Below are 19360 nucleotides of genomic sequence, written 5' to 3'. Positions count from 1 at the left end.
ATATTGTTGAAATTATTCATGTTATATAGCCCTGAATTGATAAAGTTGCAGTGTAATCCGAACTGATGTTGAGAAAGAGATGCTGCAAATATAAGTATTGAATGAGCTAATATATTATGAAAAAAATGGACAGCCATTATAACTGCAACACTTTTAGAGTGTTTGGAGCAAAATTTTATTTAATCTTATCATAGGAAATAACCAATCATTAGCAAGCCTTCATGGCATATAATAGTTAGGAAATAAAGATATTCAAAAAAACCACAACGATGAGATACTTCAATTCTAGGTATAATATTTTACTTTTATTATTAAGAATATTCTGACGCTTTTTACTTAGATGATATAAAATATGTTTACTTTTTAAATAAACATAGTTTATGTAGCCCCTTTTTTTTCAATACATAGTTTATGTAGCCTCTTTTTTGCAAAAAATAAAATAAAATAAAATATTACCATTGGACCTTTTACCTCTAAATAGGGTCTTCCAAGGACTCTTTTATTTACATTTCCTATAATTTTATTCATCTAAATTCCTCGTAACACATGTAATTCCGACTCATCAGAAGTTATGTATGACAAAGCTATATATATCATATTTATCGAGTGCTTATTTATAAAAATTATGCAAGTAGCTATAATTCACTGACCAGCTTTTTTTTTTTTTTTGTCAAGGATCAATGCTATTGGGGCTATTCATGTCATCTATTCTGATGTTGGGAATAGATGGAAGACAATATCAATACAAATTTGAATGAAGAGATGGCATTAGGGCAGGTATTGAATGAGATAATATATTCCAAGAAGAAGTGGGCAATGAATTTGAAGTGCTATATATTCAAAGTGTTCATATCGAATTTTTTATGCGGACTTCTTGTACAGAGAATCAATCACTAATATCTTTCCATGTAATAAATAATCATTAATATTGCGGTTACAAGAGTTAGGAAGATATAATAACTTGCATTGATGTTTTACTTTATATATGTATACATCTTATACTTTATTATTTTAATAAGACAAGGTTTATGTCGTCGGATCTTTTTAGTAACCTAAATACTCTTACATAGCCAAACTTTTATCTCAAACTACAGTTTTCCAAGCAACTCTACTATTTAAATTTTTCACTTTTTGGTTTATTATCTCAAGATATATTGAAGTTATGTAAAATAAAATATAAATACCAAATTTGCAAAGTACTAATCTTTGCAAGTAGCCATAATCTATTGTCTAGGTTTTTAACTAATGACAAATATCTGGGAGTTACTCATATCATCTACTCCAACAATGACAACAACTGTAAAACGATGTTAATATAGACATTGAACAAAAAATAGTGTTAGGATAGGTGTTGAACAAGATAATCTATTCTAAGAAGAAGTCAACGACAAATCCAAAGTGCGTACATCTAAAGTGTTATACAAACTAGAAGATATCGAACGCTAATATCTTTCTCCATATAATAATTAATCATTTATATTGCATTTTATGAAGATACAAGAGTCTCAAGAAAGAAAAAAACTATAATGATGTAATATTTGGGATTTACTTATATATTTATTTTGATAAAATCACTTATTTATATTTCTATATGAATTATCTAGTTAAGGTATTAATTTCTTAAGCTTATTATTTGAACTTTTTCTTCACTATACATTGGAAGAATTGGTCACTGATAAGATACTGCTATGGGCATATGATAAAAGTGAGAGTTGATTGTGTTGATGCAGCTTAGAATTAGTATTATTTTCTTAGTTTATTATTGGACATATGTTATAGATTTTCTGTCTTGATCAATGTTTGGAGTACAATTGATATAAAATTCTTGTGAATAAAAATTTTGGATATTTCTATTTCGTTGGATATATTAATTATTAGAATTTAGAATTTGTATTTTAGTTGCTCAAGTTTATTCTGGTATGATTATTATGACATTATGAAGCCATGCATGCTTGTGAAGAAGTATCTTATGAGTATACGGCAATTTTTCAAGTCAAAGTTGCAAGTATTCACAAGCGGGGGAAGGAGATGGAGCAAGAAGATCGGTGCAATTGTGTTGGTGTGAGGGATCACATGAGTGGAGCGAGATTGCTGTTGGCGATTCAGGGCATCGTTGCCCCTTATAGTAGAGGGGGAAGGAGGAGTATTGGTTTAGTGGTGAGTGAGTTTGGCCAAGTAAAGTTCGAAGTCACAAATGAAGAATGAACCTAAGTTGAAATTAAAAAAGATAAAATAATGATTTTCTATCTCTAATTAATTTAATTAAGGTCAATAATCAGAGATTGAAAATAATTATTATTTCTACCCTGATTTGTAAATAGAGATGAGGACTTTCTTTTATATAATTTCAACAAAGTATTGGAAACTATATGCAAAAAAAAAAAAATGAAATTCACTAATAGTTGTGATGTTAATTATTTTTTTATGTTGTGTTTTTCTAATTACCAATATACTTATTGCTATTTCTATATATTTCTAATTACCAATATACTTTTTCATCACGATAAAAGTATAGGTATGTCGATGTCCACGACAAAGTCAACTAGAATCTAATTCTGAAAAAGGAAGTCTGGACGGAGTACATTGTTCTATAAAACAACACTTCAGAAAAGCGGAGTCCGGGAACCATCCATCTACCTATGCTTTTCTTATTGCTTTTTTAATCTTAGCTTTTTACTTTCAGGTTTCCCCATCGGCTGTCCCCTCCCCTCTCGTATGAGCCATGAGGAGCAGTACCCTCCAGCGAAGCCGCAAGGCCATCCATCCAAAGTGGAGAAGGTCAAAAGACACACACACACACACACAAAAAATGGAGACCATAGATCCCCACCTCCTGAAGTGAGTGCCACCCAGTCTCCAATTCAGAAGCAGCCATCTTGTGACTCTTGTCTCCTGCCGGCTTTTGATATGACGCCGAGCTCCCCTGTCGCAACCTGAACAACCCTTCTATCTAGAACTGTAGCCATTCTCTAGAGCTGGTCAGGACACTGCACAAATAGAGAGAGAGAGAGAGGAGGCCGAAGCATCAGTATTCCTGGCAACTTCGGGGGAGAGCAGGTGCAGCTCCCTTGTGTGCTCTTGTTATGCACCACCGAAGCATCAGAGCAGCAAGAGCATTGAGGGAAGAGAGGGCGCAAAGGACAGCGAGGCTGTGAATGGGAAATTAGCTGGTCATGCCAATGGCAGAGGTGCATCTCATAAACCATGCACACAGCCTCATCCTGTCCCCCTAAAGAGCAGTCTCAAGAAACCAAGCAGAGTGGGAGAGCAGCGGCGGCAGCAGGAGGAGGAGGAGGAGGAGGTGATGGGGAAGGATGGGAGGAGGAAAGTGAGCTGGCCTGATGCTCATGGCAGGGACCTTGCCCACGTCCAGGAATTCCACCCGAGGTTCAAAGTTACATTCGACATTTTATGACCCTTAATTTGTCGATCAACTTCTGAACTGAAGCATGTTATTGAAGGCTCGATCTTATCTGATGTACTGCTATGGGATCTTTACAATGTGCTGGAAGAGGGGAAGTTTAAGGGAGTGGGAGGGTCTTGCATTTGTGTCATTCAGTGAAGAAGGTGATCAGAAAGAGGTAACATTCTTATATGCAGCCCTAACTGTTCATTCTGTAGTGAGATTTGGGGGATATTCTGGGGAGCAAACTCATAAACACATAAAAGAGACTTTAACGCATCATATCCTATCAGAATCAGCTACTTACCAATTTAGAGCATGATATCTCATAATGCTAAAAATTATCAAGTGTTCGACTGTCGAGTGATTCTGATGCTTGCAAAATTATCACCACCAGTGATGTACCTGCTGATCAAGTCGAGCTCTTGATATGTTGAAGGTGTTTGAAGATGCCCATAACCCCACAAAAAAAGATCTAATATTCTCCAATGCTCTTGGTTAGGCAAAATAGGCCGCAAGGATGCACAAGCACTCTCGTTTATGGAAATGTGAGATGCGAATAACATGTTGAACATTTGATAGCTAAAATGAAGTACAAGAAATTTCAGGCTCAAATAATAGCAGATGATCACCAAGGTAGCATAATTCTCTTGAATGGTTAGCTATATATCTTGAAAATGAACTTCTATAAAGAGAATTGATGGATTCAAAAGGATTCTGGTGGACTAGAGAAAACTTAGTGAAATAGTTTAGAAGCTCCCTTATTAGAGGTTGTCTTGCTTAATCTCTTGAGGTGAAGCAACTAAAAACACCTTGTGGGCTAGTGTAAGAGGCTATATAACGAGAGATATTCACGTTGTCATAGAGAAAAATCATGCAACATGCATAGCTTGTAATTTGCACCTTTTATGCAAGGGCATACCCAGGCTTCGATGACGTTTGCAATTAATAAAAGAAATGATGTAGCTTTCCTAGTCACAGATTTCATGGAAAAGCTAAGGCCAAGAATGACAAAAACTGAATTGATGGTAAAAGGACTCATAAGAATTGCCATTGTAACTCAAATCTGGAATATGCATTCATTGCAAGCTACCAATAAACAAAATCTGTTGACCCAAAGTTTCAGCTTCAAATCCATCATCTTGTGGTCAACAGAGACCTAAAGTAGGAAATTGTTGTTTCCAGAAATCTTAGTTCTCCTAATCAGGTAGGATAAATCTCCTTATGTCAGGGGCGTTGGATTTTGTAATACAAGCAGATTTTAATTATTCTGAATACAATTTCTTAGGGTGTTTCTTCCACTTTCCTTTTTCCTTGTGCTTATATTTCTTTCTCCATAGCATGCATGTTTAGCCTTTATCGAGAAGGAACAGGAAAGATATATATGTCTGATTCTAAAGCATGAGTGGGATGTTAATTGGAACAATGGGAATCCAAGGAACAATAAGTTTTACAGAGAGATGTTAAACTGAGACACGGCTCTAGTGGCAAATCATGAAATAGGGTTACGGCATATGTAACCTTGGGGTGAAAGTCCATGTGCATGGAGGGTGACCTAGACCCTATTTTTGTGTAGATATTTGTATGGTTGTTTGTTTGCTTAGAATCACCCAATTTTATACTGTCCATGGTTTAGAGTGACATTTGGATTATGGAGAGAAACAGGAAGAGCATCTTTGAAGAGCATGGTTGGTGCTGTAATTTAGTGACTGATGATTCTTGCCATCTTACATTTCTTTCTTTCTTTTATTTTACACCATAAACTTATGCATGCACTAAAATGCCAAAAAATATGGAATATTTTTTACTTCACTTTCGAATATTTTATACTTTATACTGTTTACTTCACTTTGATAGTTTGATACTAAACCATCTCTCTGGGGACAGTTGACACTAAACCAATGCATACCACTTAATCATGCAAATTTGTATTTTCTTACTAAAATTTGTTAATCCAAGCACATTAATTTTATGCTTAACCATGTTTCTTCCACTTAATTTATGTCATACTTTATTTCTTCTGGTACACCTCTTCTATAATGGAAATCCAGAAGACTTGCACCTTAACTCCTCAGTGTTAATGACTTGATTTATTTTTGGTTCAACATCTTTAATCTCTACTTGCTTTAGCTTCAGTCATCAGATAAAATTACAAAGAAAGCACTCAAGTATAACTAAGGTCTCCCAAGCTTTAAAACCAGTGGATGATAATATGGAACATGAAGATAATGTAAAACATGCAGTCACGACAAGAGTAAATGGTTCCTTGTTACATGTAACCCAAGCTCAAACAACTAGAACAAAAGCGAACTAGTTGATATTGATGAAAGAAGATTCATTGGAACATATCCAATCACCTCAAGAATATAAGCTGTGGATTAAGAGGGTTAAGATGGCACAAGCAATCAAGACCTGTGAAGATCACATACTTGTAGAAATTTATTTTTATTTTGCAATGAATTGGTATTGTTTATACCCAAACCAAACTGCTCCTCTCCCAAACCGGATTAGAGGTAGAATTGAACTTTAGGAAAAGCTCCATACCAACAATATAAAGCTTGAAATGAGGGTGGATTTTGGAGAGACAAGAATATTGCATTCATTACCATTCTTTAATCAAAACTGTGGCCCTTTGATAAAATACTTCCTCTGGAAAACTTGATCACACAAATGGGAAGCCCTTGTTATCATGGTTTTCCGTATCGATCCAACTGGTGTGTACCGACCATACTAGTACCGAACTGGTACGTGGTACGAGAGATGCACCGAGTGTCGGCACCCCAAACTGGCCTCTATACCAGGCGTACCGACATAGTAACAAGATGGTACCAGAATGAGGTCCGGTACTAAGATGGCAAACCCTGCTTGCTATGATCAATTAGTCCTTTAACAAATTTCAAACTTCAGCAGACCTCCCATGTGAAAATCAACCTAACCACCATGAATCATGTAGGAAAGTAAAGATTGTTGCAGAGGCATGAGATAATTCAATTGTCAGATTAGTGTGGCATACATCGTCACATCAGGTTAAGAAAGCAGACCATGGGTGCAACAAGAGCTCTTATGCCATAATACCTTAAACATACTAGATGGCTTTATCTTTGCTTGTTTTAGTTATGCTTATAACCATGAATTTTTTAGTACTAAAACAAGACAAGAATAACCGAGTGCAGCAGCCTATCACTGCACAATCTTCATTAACTTTTATCAACTTAAACATCGTATGAGATGAATTTGCTCTTTACAGATTGCATGTTAAAATTTTTCGGACACCAGAGAGGCCTCCAAGCCTCTCATACTTAAATATGTTGGTGCATGAGTTTAAATGATACAAAGGTATTATTGATTAATTAGGTTTTAATCAAATACATAAAGTTTCTCTTTTCTCATATATAATGTAGGATTTCCAGGTTGGTTTGAGATCAACAACTGGTAACCTTTGTTAATCTTGACATACCAAGAAGGCTATGTGTTACCATTGGTTTTTTGATGTGGTGAGGAAACCATGATGGAGAATATCTCATCACATACTCATAATATAGATTCTTGCCTTATAAAAGTGCAGTGGATAGCTAGGATGAACATCATGCAAGTACTAAAATCACTACATACTCGAAAATCATTTGAGATGGAATAAATAGGCTCTTCTTGTCACTGCCATCATTCACATGCTGATGAATTTGTCTTTTTTTTTGTTTTTTTGTCAAGCTTTAGATTGGCCATCAAAAGGAAGAGTGTGATACATGTAAACTGTCAAAGTGGCAAAGAGAAACATCATTCCCAGGCTAATAAAGATTCTGAAGGTAACAAGCTGGTCATCGACAAGAAAAAATAGGTAATGCCTGCTCATTAGTTTGTGCTTCGAGCTAGTCTAGAGGGTGACTGCCAGCTTACTTGCTGTACATTACTAACAGATGCTGGTACAATTCATGGGAGGATTGCATTCAGTAGGCAATGGCTTGTAAACGCTATACTCTCCTCTGGAGCCTTCCTGACCAGAAACTGATCCTGGGTTGTTGTGAAAGCCTTGTGCTGTTGTACAGACGTTTTGCAAATGTGTAAATAATTAGCCTCCTGATCAGCTGTGAGGCCCTCCTAAGATATCATTGATGGCTGTGGAGGAAGACCTGGATAACATCTTCATAAATTGCAGCATTCCAAGGGATTTGTAAGTCATACATATCTTGATCTCTGACTCGATTTCCAATACTCACCCTGAATGAACATTCTACCTGATAGCATATGTGTTTTTGAAAGAACTTTAAAATAGTTTTTTGTGGGTTTAAGCCAAAACTCATTTAAGGGGAATTATGGATTGATGAAATCAAATTATGCATGGAAAGAAGCATAAGAACTAACTTGCCAAAATTCTAGATCACACAATTGCATATTTTACTATCTGAGCTGCTTTTATTTAACATAAATTAAAATCTGCCATGCCCTTCAATCACTCATCTCAGGCAGAATAAAACAGAACTGAGCTGCCTTGGCTGGATAGGATCTCAATATCAATTTTAAGAGGACATGCAAAAAATCCACCAGCAAGACCGGTAAACATCCGATGTAAGGTGCTCAAAAGTTCTCATCTTTGCGCAGGAAGGAACCGAGGGTTTTCTTGCAGATGGCTTGAAATTAAGCTGTAAAATAATTAAGGACTGCGGAGCTAATGAAGCTTATGTATTATTTAATTGGAAGGGGATGACCAGGACTGCTAGGTACTTAAAGAAAATAGGACTGAAACTTAAAAAATAACATAACTTTTTTCTCAAAAGGATATATGGCATAATTCACTGGCAACTGCATACCAAGCAAATCTGGCTGTACACTTCATAGCCGAGATAGCAAAGTATCTGATGATCTGATTACCAAATGTAAGCTTTCTCCAGTAATTCTGAAAAGAATATAAACACCAACACAAAATGACAGCCCATCCCATTCAATGAGTCTGTGATAAACTAGCAATGCAACCCGGCCACCCACTTGAAAGTTAAATACAGCTGCATATTTTCTCATCACCCACAAATGGAAACCGAAGAGGTGGTATCCCGAGCTACAAAATATGAATAAAAAGCGAAACAAATGTAAATCCACCAAAAAACAGCAAGGGTAAGCTTCTTTAAGCAATCATTAATATCATAACTTTATGGACCATGCCATGACTTAGTCTGAAGTGAAAGGGAAGAGTTGATGCTGTCCAATCTGCATATTTTGGGTTCGGTCACCATCAAGTTCAAACACCTGCAATCCTGAAGGAGCCAAGATTTAGCTGTCAGCCTGGGATGCCTTGGACACCCATATTGCATGTTAGCGCCTATGATGGATCTTTCCCTTGTCAAAAAGTAGAAATAAATTACAAAAAAAAAAAAAAAAACCAACGGTAGTTCACCTATAAGCTTTGAGTATAAAATTAGGTAATCAGCGGAAACCATGCAAATCTGTATATGATCTTCAAACAAAATGCCTTTTGGCTATGCTCGATTAACAGGGCTCGTCAACCAAATCCTGAGCTTGTATCTTGTAAAAAGAAATCAAAAGATCACTGAAGTAGTTTTTGCAGCTGGATCTGACATCAGGAGATGCACTACTTAATAATTTAAAAAACCAGGGAATATCTTTATAACTGACACCTGAAATCACTGCAATAGAACAGCTGTGTTTGAAATGCCTTACAAATGTCATTCTGTACATTTGATGAATGCCACTTGGGCATGTTTCACCAGTAAAATAATTTTTTAGAAGACCAAACCAGATGGTGCAAGCATCCAGATCAGGCTCGCAACCACTAAGCTTTAATTATCCATACCAAGTCTACATATAAGTATATTTATCATTACAGAAGACATGTCAATTGCTAGCATAATAAATCAACACAGAACAAGCCATTCCAACCATCCAATGTAATCTCGAGACCTGTCCCTCCACAGCTCCAGAATTTCCCAATCCAGTGACTGCAACAGCCTGGAACTATCAACATAACATTTAGCAGAGCAAGGCAGCACTGTCAGATCAAATTTCCATATCAAGGTGAAAAAAAAGATAACAGGACCAATCACCAGTGACTCGTGGGAAAGAAAACTTCAGGTATAGCTGGAAAGCATATAATTACCAGAAGTTAATTCTCATGACTGCTCGTCATCAGGTCTGGATCTCATGAACCTCCGACGCCTCCTCGGTATTGGAATGTCATCATCTAGGTTCCCATCATCATCATCATCATCTTCTTGCAGACCCAATAGGTTCTCCCCCCATAGATTACGGTGTCCTGCGCGTCGATGTGTCTGCCAAGCCCTGGATGAGCCCCTTCGCTCACCAAGGGACCCAATAGGGCTGCCAATCATATGGAATAGAAAAAATGTCGTCCACCACGGTCCACCCCCTTCATCTGATCCACTGCTTTCCCTGTCACGGGATATCCCATCTCCATTGTCTATGACATAATCACCTAGCACAATTGCACCAGGCATTGCTGATCTGATAGCACTGAGGATGTCACCATACTCCCGCTGGTGTTCCAGGCGGCGCCAGGCACGCTGTCGTGATGGGTCCACATCAGCAGGCCTTGTCAGAGGGTGGACTCTCCGGGCATGTCTGCGCAGCTCCCTGTAGTTGCCAGAAAATGAACATGATTCCCGAGAGCAGGTCCTTGGCTTCTGGTCCAGATACTGTCTTGCTTCTTTAACAATCATCCAACCCATGACAGTACCTCGGCAAAGGGGACACTTCAGGCAGTTCTCGTCTGATGCATTACTGCCAACAGATTCCTGCAGTCTGTTTCTTTCTTCCCCCTGAGCTTCTGTCGATCTCTCAGGTTCTTGGCCATTATCATTTTCTTCCAATTCTTCAAGTATGCCTGAAGAGACCCCTCCATTATTTTCTTCAAAGCCATTATCTTCATGGGTTTCCACCAAGTTTCCTCTGGTCCTCGGGCCCCCAAAAATAGATTCAGAATCGGCATTATGAGGATCCCTCTGTGCAAGATTTCCAGTGTCAGAATTCTCGAAGATGGAAGAGCTCTGCTGAGAAGAGCTGTCCCTATTGTTCACTTTCAGTTTTTTGAATCGGTCCAGGCAATTGGAATGTCGGTAACTAGTATCGCAGATGTAAGATCTGCAGCCTTTCTCCTGAGAACTGCAGATCAGGAGGACAGCATTATGAGGATGGTCCATGCAAATTGGGCATGAAATCTCATCCCATTCCTTGTGCAAAGCAGCAATATCTGAAATAGTAGAACTGCTTCCATTCATATCTTCCATCTTGAATGCACTGGGATCAAGTTATTCACAATGTTATTAAAACTTCCGAGCGTCTATGAAAAAAGTAAATCTAGAGATTCCAAGTTTATTTCAAAATTTTCAATTTATGCCAGAGCTAATATTTGCATTCAATAATTATATACTAACATAAAACTCAAATAGATTATTACTTTTCTCATTTTCATTACCTGGACAGCTTGTCTCCCTCACCTGCACTTTTACAAGAGTCAAGTACCTTAGAAGACTTATTGATTGTCAAATTTGTAGCATGAGAATGCATTGACCTAAAGAATAACGAGAGAGAATATGAAGCAGGATAACTTCCTCAACTAATAGTTGAGGTGATAGTTGACAACAAAAACTTTTTACTCCGTTTTTCATACGAAACCAAACTTTAACACCAATCTCAAAAATTGACTCCTAAAGAAAATAAAACGCTTATATGAAAAGATGTTCTATACCAATATCTCCATAGGCCATTCAAACTATGTTTCTTTCAATTATTCCTATATACATAGAAAACAAAATAATTACATTAAAATAACTCAAGATGTAAACTTGTTCTAGCTTGCTCCAGCATCTTCCCATACATCCTAGAGTTTTATGTGCTTCATCTTTACTAAACCATTCGGTGATGCACCATTCTAAAAAGTGGCCTATGCAGCCAGCCAGCCCCATAGACATATGCAGCCCCTTAACAGCCACGCCTAATGCTCAAGTGTCCCCAATATTCGGCTAGGCTACAGATCACATGCCTAGGCACTTGTATAATTGCATTGGCCCAATGCATCTCGCATATGTGACCGAGGTGGTGTGTAGTTTGGGAAACGAAATGTTGGATGGATAATGTTTGCCCTTAAGCTTATCCTAGACTATAAACAACCAACTAAACCCTGTGTACTCCTGCAAGTGGATTGGTTGAGCCGTTTCCCATATGGAACCAATCCAAAAATAACTTGGCCCAACCCGAACCACGGTTATTTGGACTAGGCTTCAATTGAAAATTATGACACGTTCCAAACATGGATTAGATTTGGATCACCAGATACCCAAATCTAAACAATATTTTCATAGCGCTCTTCGAATCTTATAATTTTATTTATTCAGAGTAACAACTTTTGTATAGTTGATCATCAATTAATATTTTTTACTTATAATTTATGCATAGTTACCAATGAAATATTACGTGAAACGGGTTGTTAATGATGTTTGCACATTGTCTAATTGCTATTTTCCCATACCAAATAATTAAATGATTTATTTATGGACATTCCTTATGGTATGTGTCAATTATTCATAACTCTGTTTGACCCAAAATATCAGATAGATAAAATAAACCTCAAACCTGAACTGATCCAACCTCAAGGAAAATGGACTAGCCTTGGATTCAATTTCTTAACCTAATTCAGATATGGATTGGATTTGGGTCGAGCCAGTCCCTGATCTAACCTGATTTGCTTGCAAACTTACCCTATACTTTAAAAAACTAAACTACAAGACAGCAAGTAAATTAGAATTTCTAAACCAAACCATCAGAAAGCAATATATTCCCCAATGACAGTAACAATGTAGAGGCTTTCACTAATTTGTCACCGTGTTTCTATCAACAACTTTGTCTATCAAACTGAAATAGGTACAGATTCTATCCTATGTTCATAATGATCACAGGACAGCATCCTACATAAGCAATATTTGGGTAGGTCCCCAATCATGTTCCACCAAGGCACATGAAAACTTCCTTGAGAGGATCCTTATAACAATGTTTCATGAAAGATAGGAACATTAAGATGAATATTCTCCAATGATTCCTCAATCAGGTCTTTTTATTGCAATATTCATGTAAATCTAAATCACTATAAATATTATGAATCAAGGGTATGTAAAGATTGTACCAGTCATTGTATCCCATAATAGGCTTCTTTTCAAAAAGTTCATAATTTCATCTTTTGAATATATATATATATATATCTTAAATACAAACCACAATTTAAGAATGGGGAAATGGTGTCTTTACCTTCTTGCTATCTCAATAGTAGGAACATCATGGCTTCCATCGACATTACTCTACATTATGTAGCTAGCCATAGATCACAACTTCAAGAGGAAAAGTATTGAAAGATGATAATGCCAGATTCATGTGAGAAATACCATCACATTAGGTGCCTATATTGTAAAATCTCTTACAATTTATATGCCTAAAACTCTACTACCGGAGTTTTTATGTGTTCTTAAAAAAGAGTTGCAAAGATTACACTTGATGCCACATTATGATTAGCATTAGAACTTTATATTTAAAAGAACTTTCAATTTACCATGTAGCCCAAGGATTAAAGTGTCAATTCAAATACCTATCCTAGCAATGTTTCAAACATAGTTAGGACGGGGCTATCCCGACTTTTCTATGGTTCCTGTGGGACAAGATGCCCCATGTACTGATAATTGGGACGCTGGATGTTCCATCCCGCCCTGGTCTATTTCCTAACAAGTTCCATCTTGACACTCGAGACAGTAGGATGCCCCGCCATTTCATCGGTATTTAAAACCTTGTGCCCCGATTTGATCCTGGAGTCAATATGGTGTCGTTTAGATCGGGATGGACCGGAAGGACCACTAAAAACAAGAATGAAGAGAAAAAGGAAAGCAATTCTGGGATGCCAAGCTGTCCCAAGTGTCGTGATGCAAGCATCTCAGTCTATCTCGATCAACACCAGCCACGACATTTGGAACGTCCTGGTCCACGAGAGAACTAGTGTCCTAGGGGCATCTTGGGTACCATATTCTCATCAGAAAAAATACAGTATATGTGAGACGCATCAATACCGTCGGAATGTGAATTTCTAATGCATCCTCTACTTCTGGACAATATAAAGGTGCTTCATCCATGTAAAGCAACGAGCACCATACCCTTATTGTCTCTCCCAACACCACAACACTATAATGGAAGATGAAGATTCTTGCCCGCTGATGTTGGCAGAAGTTTTCAGTACAGCAAAACAACACCATGGCAAGGTGACAATATAAGGAGAGAAAAAAGAAAGTAACCTGAACTGCAAAAAGCATAAAAATCAGAGGTCATAATAAGCAAAGATTGTCTCAAAACAGTGAAATTTGCATTTCTGATCCAAACAGCCTCTAGGCAATAGGAGAGAGTCCCTGTTCCAAGTTGCCCCTGCAGAAAGAGAAGGGACTGGATTGGAGCATTACATAGAATTCTCATTTTCCAGTCTTAATATCTTCAAGGACACTCCTTTATTTTTCCATGCAAACTCCATCAATATGGAAGTATATTATCACATACAGAGAACTTCCAACAGAGCCTTGTTTAAATGAAGCTAGCAAACCACAAGAACTGTAACACAACCCTCATGTGAATTGAAGAATGAGGATAAATATAAAGGAGAGATAAGTCCTTAAATTCCAAGCAAAGAAAACATCAGTTAGGTAACATAATTCTTTTATGAATTATTGCAGAATAAAATCTTTACAAAAGCATAGCTAGATGAAAGCCATTTCTTATTTCTTATTCTTGAGATGCATATTTGCTTGTAGACAGTTAAACACATACACACACACACACACACCATAAATATTAATTATGGAAAACAGCTTAGTATATCACCAAGATAAGCACCAGACACATGATAACTATAAAATCTACGTACACAACAGAGAATACCAGGATACACCAAAATATATAAATCAGGGAACCAAGATTCAATTAACAATAATAAAATCTAACTTTAAGAAACAAGACTTAAGGAAATTGATGGAAAATAGAAGCCAATCAATGACATGACAGTGAAAAGCAACTTTGCTTTGGAATCTATAATAATTCCATCATTTATAAGACAGGGCAGGAAAAAGCAGCTGTTATGTACATCCAAAACTCTGGATGTTACAACAGAAATAGCTTAGTCTGGAACATCCCAAACTTCTACACACTTCCTAACAGGGTGAGATTCCTCCCTAATTTTTTCCATAAAAGGAAAAGCTTAAAAAATAATCACATGACACTTATTACTCTAGGGGTAACAAAGTGCGAAAGACTGCATAGAGGTTTCAGCTATCTCATGTAACCCCACATGAATTGGACTATAGCCCATATCTTTGTCTCTCAAGTCTATACGATCTCCTTTTCACCTACTCCACAATTCTTCTCACTTTCTATACACTAGGACAATCAATTTAAGGCCAAAAAATTCAAGACCGTGTTCCCAAATATAACCTATCATCTTTCTAAAGGAAAAATTCACCAGCAAAGATCATCTAATAATCTAATCTCAGCCCTACATCTAGCTAGCCTGAAAGCTATAATAAGCCCTCAAAAACTACAAAATTTCAAGTCCAAGACTTCTATAATTAAAATTGCAAGAGAGAAAACTTTGGAGAAAAAAAGATACTTAAAATCTAAGCTGGATTGCCTCAATTTACTTCCAATCTCATCCAGCAATCATCATGATAAATCCAGGCTCATGCTCCAAGATTGGATACATGGAATGTCAAAATGGCGTCTTCTATGTTCAAATCATCAAAATTTGGCACTTCTCAAAAAAAAAACGTCATTAAATTTTCGCATTATTCTAATCTTGGCCGTCAATGGACATGGTCATATACTAGCCATCAAATGCCTGAACATGAAAAATCACCATTGATGAAAAATGCAATAGTACACGCATACAGACATAGTCAATTTGCCCTCTAAATCAATAATATCTCGAAATATAATCATCAAATATTTAAATGTTCTATTAATCTTGAGCAGGAAGGTTTTACTCGGTGTTAGACCTGAAGTTTCCTACTTTCTACCTCAAATCATCACAAAATTTAAGGATGTATCTGCAGTTGCATGATCTTCAATTTTTATGCCTCCTACTTCTAGACCCTTGGCAGATTTCAAATTCCGTACACTTGTACGAACTTTCTTTTCTACTCAATGGTGTCAGCATCTTGTGAAAATCAACAAACTACGTTTTCAAGATTTGGATCACAGCATAAATCATAGAGAGGGTCATATCATGTTGGATTGTGGATGGATCACAGATCACAGGATTTTTTCCAATTTCTTTCAAAAAAATATAAAACATACAAACAGGGCATGAAACTAGAAAAATTACTCAACTATAAAATGGACGAACAAAAAAATAGAAACTCATACAAATCAAAAAAATCTAGTTTCCACCATCAGTAGCCCATTTGTAGGCACATCTAGTTAAACAGACATCATTCTAGGCAAGGTTCGCTGTACCGGTCGGTACCAGTCGGTACCGAGCGTACCGTACCCGTACCGATGGGTACCGGTATCGGTACACCAATGTCGGTACGGTCGGTACCGAGCGTACGGTACCGTACCGACACTCGGTACGCCTATACTAGTGCGGCACCGGTACGGAGTTCGGTACCGGTACGGCGAACCTTGATTCTAGGTAAGCTATTTATTCCTTTTACATAAAAAGAGCAAAAATTGACAAATAGTTGTGAAAACACAAAAATTCCCTTTGTTTTTAACTCTAGAAAGCAAAAATTCCCTTTTTAAAATTTTTTTGGAGTTAAATATACTAATGAGCATGTTACAGAAAGTGATTAATAAGTAATACTAAATCCATCTAGTCAAACATGTTTCAGAAAATGGGCTTCCACATGGTTTGGTATGTGAATATCATGATCCAATTGGAACTAATGATCCCAGAGATGGTATCTAAAATATGGAGCTAAACCTTATGATCATACTCTGAGACTTGGCGAGAAACTTAATTTTGCGGCTTAAAGATGCAGACTCCCCAAAAAAAGTGAAAATTGGAGTATGAAACCATATTATGCAAAACCAAGGAGTGACCAGAGGAATAAGACTGCAAAGGATCAACCATTAATGATTATGAAAAACTTGTACGTAATGATACCATTATACAGACTACATGAGTAGGGAAACAAAGGCCAAGAAACTATATATAAGCCTTTTTGAACCATATGAGAATGTAGAATCAGGCCCTAAAACATTCAAAATTTTAATTAAGTTTCAAATAATCAATCGAAGTACTCGCTGAAAGCGAAAGATAACAAGTCTCAGGTGCAGTTCTTGTCAAATGTGCTTGGACAGTCTTTGCTAACTCATGGGTTTCCATATGATGAATCAATAGGCTCTCTTGTCCAACCAGCCAGAAAGCCTTATCTCAGTTGGTTGGCATCCCTCTTTACTTGAGAGAGGTCCAGGGATCAGATCTTAACATAATTCTCTCTCTCTCTCTTTCTCCCTTTTTTTTTTAAGGTTCTCTTGGCATGCAACCTTATGAACTTCACAATTTTAATTTGAGCACAAGTGAATCAAAGTTCACAACTTCCTATTAAAAAAACATGTATATGGAAGGATATTCTAATGCACCAACTTTTAGCATACAATATGGAGCATGGTGTTAAGCCTATATCTTGCAATTGACAATTATTCTTCAGCTTTACTGTCATACTAAGTTGACTTGTATTTTTAGATAGGCAATAAATTGATAGAAGAGAGTAAATTAAAAGCCAATAGAAGAAACTACCTTGCTGGGTAGTCAAGCTAACAAAGACAGATAGGAAATGTATGAGAAGACACTCAAACCATCAAATCAACAAACATATTCATAAACAAATAATAGGAAGAGAAAACAAGTTAAAAAGCTATTAACTGTTCTTTTGATATTTTCATCAAACATTAGAAGACTCACCAGGAAAGAATCTGAACTTTAGACCCGCACTTGTAACTTCTGAATTAATAGAATAATTATATTGTTCCAATAAATAATGCAGTCTTGATCTCCTTTGGGAAGAAAAAAATATACACAGGCAGAATCCTCAAAACAATGAGAAACTCTTCCAAAGCATGCAACAAACAATCCAATGTCCTAGGAATCTTGAAGAAAGTACAGGCTTGGTCTCAACCACTACAGTTTAAGTAATGCTCCACAATTCACCAAATCCCAAACCCTGCACTTAAATTATGGAACAAGGACAATAGTCATCTAATAAAATATCCCAAGATATGACCAATTAAAAAAAAAAAAGGAATACAACTAATAACTGGTTCTACGTCCAATAAAAGTCTATACTTACAGGTTACCGCATTTCAAAGTAATTTTTTTGAGATTGTAATCGTAAAATCCCTTGATTCGGGTGTAAGGTTAAGATGCACAAAACATTTCTCCAGTAAATGAACCTAAAAATTAAATAGCCAGATCTCAGAAAACCTTAAGCTTTATTCCGAAGCCTCCGGCATCAGCCTAAGCCAAGTCCCCTTCCATCATTTAGATGGAACCTCGGATCATAAAAGGTTATATTGCTTTTGCCATACGGTCAAAAAAAAAAAAAAAAAACTCACAAAATCAAGTCCGCTGAAGGTCAAAATGGAAAAAATACATAAACTCATATAAAAACCCAACATCAACTTCCAAACAAGACAAAGGAAAGCTGCCTCAAACCATAAATCGAAGTTTGGCTGCCCAATCTCAAACCCTCACCATATCCCATTCCTTGCCCCTCAGTCCAAGATATCTGCAACGCATCCGCGCCAAAACTCCAACTTGTTCTAAACCCAACCCTCACCATAACCAGATACCGATCGGAATCCATCAAGAAACCCCGATTCCCGGCAGGATCCATCCCACAAGCAAAGAAATGGCCCAGATCGGAGGCCGACAAACTGATCCATAAGCAAACCCCAGAAAAGAAGCCATCCCAAGGTCAAATTCCAAGAGTCTTAAGAAAAACACAGAACAAAGACTCGGTTTTTTTGGGGAAAAAAAAGCAGAGAAAAATCCAGAAAAATTGCAAGGGCAAAAAGGTCCGTATATTACAGTAATTCAGGGGGATGGCTGCAATCTAACGTGAAAAATCCGAACAAATCCTATCTCTCTCTTTTTTTGTCTGATTTTTCCTCTTTTTTTTTTTTACCTCTCCTCTTGGAAAAAAGAGAGAGACGGCCGACGAATTCCGGTTTGTCGCCGTTGGCACTTCGTCCGGTCTCGGGGAAGAAAATAGGGGCCTCTGGAGGGGTTAATAATAAAAGGAGAGGGAGAGAGTAAAATAAAACGGCAAATGGAATCCGTTATACGTAGACAGACATGGACTTGGTTTTCTTCTCGCAGGTATGGTAATCTGTCGCTGCTGTTGCCTGCCGGCTTCTTTCTTTCTTAGATACGGCAAACCGAACGCGGAGTTGCCGCGAACATTCCTTTTTCCATCATGTGCTATTTTAGATAGACTAAGTGAAATGGGGGGAAAGATCATCAAGAAAGTCGATTGATGAGATCGTTTAATATTTGTTGTAGTTGTTCTAAAGTGCGCGTGTATGCGTGTACATATATGTGAGTTTGACTAGCCAAGATTATGGAGTCAAATAAAGGTTGGTTTTTTTTTTTTATTTTCACCTTTGCATATATGCAATTCCATGTATATACTAAGTGATGAAAATAGATAATGATATATTGGTTCTGCAATATTAGATATCTTTGGATGGCTATGATCTCATAAAGGGAAAAATTAATCATTGTGACAATGTGATTATCTTTATGAAATTTGTTGTTATCCCCTTAAAGGTTAGCCACCTCCTTCTTGGATGTTCATCGCTCTATGATTGTGATGTCATTTAGTGCGGTCGTGATAACACTTATACCTTTACCTTTAATAGAAATAGGATTGTGTTCATGCCCAGACCTGATAAGGAGTTGAAGGAGAA

General features: G+C 37.0%; 1 protein-coding gene and 1 long non-coding RNA gene across 14 annotated transcripts; one reads left to right on the top strand and one right to left on the bottom strand.

Moving 5' to 3' along the window:
* The first annotated feature begins 2836 nt into the window (after positions 1–2836).
* LOC103720149 lies at positions 2837–9241 on the top strand. Its single transcript, XR_003388068.2, has 3 exons — positions 2837–3581; positions 7118–7238; positions 7318–9241. It is a non-coding gene; the product is annotated as an uncharacterized LOC103720149 (long non-coding RNA).
* On the bottom strand, positions 9025–18734 carry LOC103720148. Of its 13 annotated transcripts, none has more exons than XM_039123557.1 (3): positions 17355–18570; positions 9510–13825; positions 9025–9367 (listed from the first exon to the last, which is right to left on the bottom strand). In XM_039123557.1, the coding sequence occupies exon 2, from the start codon at positions 10654–10656 to the stop codon at positions 9523–9525; it is 1134 nt and encodes a 377-aa protein (XP_038979485.1). In that variant the 5' UTR covers positions 10657–13825; positions 17355–18570; the 3' UTR covers positions 9025–9367; positions 9510–9522. The 13 variants fall into 13 exon arrangements, with proteins under 13 accessions (XP_038979485.1, XP_038979490.1, XP_038979482.1 ...); XM_039123562.1 differs by having other exon boundaries at positions 9025–9361; XM_039123554.1 differs by adding an exon at positions 18577–18734 and having other exon boundaries at positions 9034–13825; positions 17355–17613.
* Positions 18735–19360: the final 626 nt, after the last annotated feature.

The sequence above is a fragment of the Phoenix dactylifera genome, chromosome 2, assembly GCF_009389715.1.
Source record: "Phoenix dactylifera cultivar Barhee BC4 chromosome 2, palm_55x_up_171113_PBpolish2nd_filt_p, whole genome shotgun sequence".
In the NCBI taxonomy this organism is placed as follows: Eukaryota; Viridiplantae; Streptophyta; class Magnoliopsida; order Arecales; family Arecaceae; genus Phoenix; species Phoenix dactylifera.
The sequence above is the reverse complement of the archived record's forward strand: the minus strand, read 5'-3'. Positions and strand labels throughout refer to the sequence as shown.